General features: G+C 43.9%; 1 protein-coding gene across 1 annotated transcript in view; it reads right to left on the bottom strand.

Moving 5' to 3' along the window:
• Positions 1-5,753, bottom strand: part of dhx36 (DEAH (Asp-Glu-Ala-His) box polypeptide 36) — a 37,427-nt gene extending 31,674 nt beyond the window's left edge. Inside the window, exons 1-6 of the mRNA XM_056283084.1 lie at positions 5,167-5,753; positions 3,022-3,179; positions 2,787-2,900; positions 2,467-2,674; positions 2,124-2,162; positions 1,326-1,496 (exon numbers count right to left, since the gene is read on the bottom strand). Coding sequence (XP_056139059.1) covers positions 1,326-1,496; positions 2,124-2,162; positions 2,467-2,674; positions 2,787-2,900; positions 3,022-3,179; positions 5,167-5,418 — 942 coding nt within the window. The 5' untranslated portion in view covers positions 5,419-5,753. The remainder of the gene's footprint in view (positions 1-1,325; positions 1,497-2,123; positions 2,163-2,466; positions 2,675-2,786; positions 2,901-3,021; positions 3,180-5,166) is intronic.
• Positions 5,754-6,000: the final 247 nt, after the last annotated feature.

The following is a 6,000-nucleotide window of genomic DNA, read 5'->3' on the forward strand; positions in this document are numbered from 1 at the left end:
CAAATATATATATATATATATATATATATATATATATATACACTCACTGGCCACTTTATTAGGTACACCTTGCTAGTACCGGGTTGGACCCCCTTTTGCCTTCAGAACTGCCTTAATCCTTCGTGGCATAGATTCAACAAGGTACTGGAAACATTCCTCAGAGTTTGGTCCATATTGACATGATAGCATCACGCAGTTGCTGCAGATTTGTCGGCTGCACATCCATGATGCGAATCTCCCGGTCCACCACATCCCAAAGGTCCTCTATTGGATTGAGATCTGGTGACTGTGGAGGCCATTTGAGTACAGTGAACTCATTGTCATGTTCAAGAAACCAGTCTGAGATGATTCGAGCTTTATGACATGGCGCGTTATCCTGCTGGAAGTAGCCATCAGAAGATGGGAACACTGTGGTCATAAAGGGATGGACATGGTCAGCAACAATACTCAGGTAGGCTGTGGCGTTGACACGATGCTCGATTGGTACTAAGGGGCCCAAAGTGTGCCAAGAAAATATCCCCCACACCATTACACCACCACCACCAGCCTGAACCGTTGATACAAGGCAGGATGGATCCATGCTTTCATGTTGTTGACGCCAAATTCTGACCCTACCATCCGAATGTCGCAGCAGAAATCGAGACTCATCAGACCAGGCAACGTTTTTCCAATCTTCTATTGTCCAATTTTGGTGAGCCTGTGCAAATTGTAGCCTCAGTTTCCTGTTCTTAGCTGACAGGAGTGGCACCTGGTGTGGTCTTCTGCTGCTGTAGCCCATCTGCCTCAAGGTTCGACATGTTGTGCGTTCAGAGATGCTCTTCTGCATACCTCGGTTGTAATGAGTGGTTATTTGAGTTACTGTTGCCTTTCTATCAGCTCGAACCAGTCTGGCCATTCTCCTCTGACCTCTGGCATCAACAAGGCATTTTCGCCCACAGAACTGCCGCTCACTGGATATTTTCTCTTTTTCGGACCATTCTCTGTAAACCCTAGAGATGGTTGTGCATGAAAATCCCAGTAGATCAGCAGTTTCTGAAATACTCAGACCAGCCCATCTGGCACCAACAACCATGCCACGTTCAAAGTCACTTAAATCACCTTTCTTCCCCATTCGGATGCTCGGTTTGAACTGCAGCAGATCGTCTTGACCATGTCTACATGCCTAAATGCATTGAGTTGCTGCCATGTGATTGGCTGATTAGAAATTTGCGTTAACGAGCAGTTGGACAGGTGTGCCTAATAAAGTGGCCGGTGAGTGTATATACACTGTGCCAAACACAATAAATAAAGACATATAGATTAAATTATCTAAGGACAATACTTACAGAGATGGCACTGATGCGTCTGGGCTGAGTGCAGACTACACGGCACAGTGAGCCAATGCCCTGGTTGATGTGGTCGTCTAGGATGAACTGGGTGACCTGGGTGGTTTTTCCACAGCCTGTCTCCCCACTGACCACTACGACATGGTTAGAGTTGATTAACTCCACCAGTTCCTACCCAAGGGAACGAAGGGTATCAGGAGGGTTGGAAAGATTAACAAATGACAAAGGGTAAAAAGATTGATGTATATTACAGTTACTCAAAAAGACAAAAGGTTCAGACAACATAAGTTTAAGTCTGGATATGGATGAGTCAATGTCATGGGTATGAGGCTACTTACTCCACAAGACAGGTAAAAACCCATATTAACAACAAATGTTGCACAGTGCAAGTTTATCATTAATAGTCTATCTACCATGTTTGAGCAGTGCAATAAGTTTTGGCGTAGTTTCAGCTTACAATATAGCTGACGTTCATACTACTCGGCTGGTATTGTGAGAATGTTAGAGAAGCAGAATCAAATTTGTGATGCGTTTGCTGTAAACCTGGTACATACACACACACAATTCAGTAAAAAGATGACCCGCCATTTGTATCCCTACTATGGATGACATAGAAGAATGTAGAAAAATAGAATGTAGATGAGGTGAAGAGAGGGGAGGCTTGAGAAAACGCAGAAATTGAGGACCAAAAAACTGAGGCGCAAAATCCTAATTGAGGATCCACCTTTTACATAGATGCTGATTTTACAGTAATAAAGGAGGATGCTTATGTAGTGAAAAATCAGTCAGAAATCATACCTCTCTCATCTTAAAGGCTGGTAGTTTTTCCCTGAATTTCTGCAAGAAAATATAATGAAAAAACATTTATCAGCTGAATATTATACATCGAACAATATCAACAGTAAATCTTTATCTAGGAGATCTCAAACCAATGATGAATGTCTAGCCCAGTGGGCATGGTAATATTTGCTGGCACATTTTAACTTAATTTCATTCAATATACTAATGGTCAGACAATTATTTTGTGATAAAATTACTTTAAGTCAGCATTATAGGTCATCTAATATTGTGGTTGACAACAGCAATCCTTGAATGTGTCAACACCATCTACAGCGAAAAAGTAGCACCCCCCCATTCTCACCAGCATCTCCTGGTACTTGCGGTCTGATTTCTTGCGCTGCAGATCTGTCTTTAAAACGTCATCCTGAGTTTTGTTTCTGCTTACTTCCTGCAACAGGTATTCTAGATCTTTTTCTTTGCATCTGAATTTCTCTTTCTCCTTCTCCTGTTCTTCTTCATCATCCCATGTGTCTGGTGTCTCATCTTTTACTACTTCCATGGAGAAGTATCTTAAAAAAAAAAATTCAACATGAGCTCTATAAACTATTCAAATTTGCACAAACCCAACAACACTGAATAGACAATATTAGTAATCCTTCAAAGTGGGTAAAGATGGGTTACCTTTGGGACTTCTGAGGCATTTTCTTCTGTGCTGCACAAACTTCTTCTTCCAACTCCTCAGATTTGACCTCAATCTTCACATTTTTCTCTTCAGGTAAGTCACCATCAAAGTAACTGCACACATAGACCACTGGGGATGTTACTGAAAGCCAAAACACACTGACGAACAGACAGTTCACACACACCAATCCCAACTTACTGTACTGGACAGAAAAACACTGCAAACCGTCCTCACCAATGACCATCTTTATCAAGAGGTGAGGAAGAGCTGTGAGATGCAGAGGTGCTGACATTTCTTCTGTGTCTCTCTGGACCTGGATGGTCATTCTGGACAGAATTGAGCAGCTCGGTGATTTGTTGCTCTCTGGCCTCATCCATCTGGACCACAGCTCGCTGCACAAAGACATGAGCAAGATAAAGTTAAGCGCCAAGCACAAAACCTTGATTTTACACAAAACCTTGATTTCAGGCAACGTATCCCAGTGCCGCAACTAGTGCTGGGTGATATAATAATAATAAATCTTATATAGCGCTTTTCTACCACTCAAAGTCGCTTTACAATAAACGGGGTGAATCAAGACAACAGATAAACATAGCACAAACATACAAGGGTGGATGGGAAGGGGGGTCTACGAGAGGGAGAAGCTGCAGCCACACATGACGCCAGCAGTACTCTCCCACTTAAACAGATACAATATCAATATACACAATATCAACATATCTCAAAATATCTGCTTACATATGCACAACTACCATGTTTAAGAATCCAACTGTGGTTCATCATTGAACTGTTCAAGTTTATAATTAACATTCCCTTAAATATTTCATACCAAATTTTACACTATATTCTCACTATCAACTTAAGAGAATAAAATTATGTATTATGATATGACAAATATCAGAATCTTATCCTGATATAACTGAAAGATGAAAACAATAACATTGAATGATTGCCCAGCCCTAGCTGCTACAAATCTCATTTCACCTCACTGACTCCCAAGTTTATTGCGGATGCTAATCCACAACCGCAAACTGATTGGACTCAGCCTGCAAGACTTGCAGGCTGATAATAATCCATCCATCCATCCATTATCCCAACTGCTTATCCTGCTCTCAGGGTCGCGGGGATGCTGGAGCCTATCCCAGCAGTCATTGGGCGGCAGGCGGGGAGACACCCTGGACAGGCCGCCACAGGGCAAAAAAAAAAAAAAAAAAAAAAATTTTTTTTTGTGAAGCACTTTGTGTCATTGTTTTAGATATAAATATAAATAAAATTATTATTAATTCTAGTAATTTTGTATATAAATAGCACTTTTCTAAAACAATGCCACAAAAACCTTCAAAAAAAATCTATCAGCTTGCTTCTCTGTCAATCAATCAGCTTGTCTCTCTGTCACTCTATCCACCTGTCTCTCTGTCAATCAATCGGCCTGTCTATCAGCCTGCCTCTCTGTCACTCTATCAGCCTGTCTCTCTATCAGTCTGTCTCTCTATCAGCCTGCCTGTCAATATATCAGCCTGTCTCTCTGTCACTCTATCAGCCTGTCTCTATCAGTCTGTCTCTCTGTCACTCTATCAGCCTGTCTCTCTATCAGCCTGCCTGTCTCTCCATCAGTCTGTCTCTCTATCAGTCTGTCACTCTATCAGCCTGTCTCTATCAGTCTGTCTCTCTATCAGCCTGTCACTCTATCAGCCTGTCTCTCTATCAGTCAGTCTCTCTATGAGCTTGTCTCTCTATCAGTCTGTCTCTCTATCAGTCTGTCACTCTATCAGCCTGTCTCTCTATCAGTCCGTCTCTCTATCAGCCCGTCTCTCTATCAGTCTGTCTCTCTATCAGCCTGCCTGTCAATATATCAGCCTGTCTCTCTGTCACTCTATCAGCCTGTCTCTATCAGTCTGTCTCTCTGTCACTCTATCAGCCTGTCTCTCTATCAGCCTGCCTGTCAATAAATCAGCCTGTCTCTCTATCAGTCTGTCTCTCTATCAGCCTGTCTCTCTATCAGTCTGTCTCTCTATGAGCTTGTCTCTCTATCAGTCTGTCTCTCTATCAGTCTGTCACTCTATCAGCCTGTCTCTCTATCAGTCTGTCTCTCTATCAGCCCGTCTCTCTATCAGCCGGTCTCTCTATCAGTCTGTCACTCTATCGGTCTGTCTCTCTATCAGTCTGTCTCTCTATCAGCCTCCCTGTCAATAAATCAGCCTGTCTCTCTGTCACTCTATCAGCCTGTCTCTCTATCAGCCTGTCTCTCTATCAGCCTCCCTGTCAATAAATCAGTCTGTCTCTCTGTCACTCTATCAGCCTGTCTCTCTGTCACTCTATCAACCTGTCTCTCTGTCAATCTGTCTTTCGAATACCACCCACAGAAAAAGGCATTCATACCGATCGTCGATCAGTTTGCTTCCTTCTCACGGCTCCATATCTGGCGTACCACAGCCCAATCTCACGACCCTTCAGGTGTGGTGGATGACGGTCCGCCTGTCCCGCATCGCTCCGGTCAGGAGAAGCGAAGTCCGAGTCTCTGGAGTGTCCCCTTCCACCTCCTCTCTCCCACCTTTCCTTGTAGCCATCCCCGAAGCCCCGACCTCCTCTTCTGCCCCTCCTCCCACCTCCTGGACCCCCTCGGTAACTCATAGCTAGTTTAGCAAGTATTAGCCCTAGCCGACACGATGCAGTCGCAGCTAATAAGTGACTACAGGTTGCTGTGGCGACACGTAGGACGACAAAATGTTGGATTGTGTCGCAGTGGCGATTTAAAGATGACTGCTCGCGGCTCTTTAGGCTGTAGCTCGCTGCAGCTTCTCTTTCTGAGCGTTAAAGAAACAACACCGACGCTTAAACGTTAGGCTCGTAGTATATAAAGTTGTCTGATAAGTCAGTGAAGGCCAAAGTGCGGATTACACGTTTGGCCCCGAAGCCAACGGCAATTTCAGGAACGATGCTGCACCGCAGTAAGAGCCGCCGCCGGAGCGCCGTCGCCCACAGATGACGATTCCCTTCTTCCTCCCGTTTTACGGTCATTGGCGGTAGGCAAACAACAATTTGGCGCATTACCGCCACCAACTGGAACGGAGTGTGGGCCAGAACGGCTATTCAATCAATCAATCACTCAAAGTTGCGTTTTTATAGCGCCTTTCTGGCTGCAACAGCCACTCAAAGCGCTTTACAATTAATTAATTCACACACACACACACACACACAGCAAATGTAGATGTT

This window comes from Lampris incognitus, chromosome 7 (genome assembly GCF_029633865.1).
Source record: "Lampris incognitus isolate fLamInc1 chromosome 7, fLamInc1.hap2, whole genome shotgun sequence".
NCBI lineage: Eukaryota > Metazoa > Chordata > Actinopteri > Lampriformes > Lampridae > Lampris > Lampris incognitus.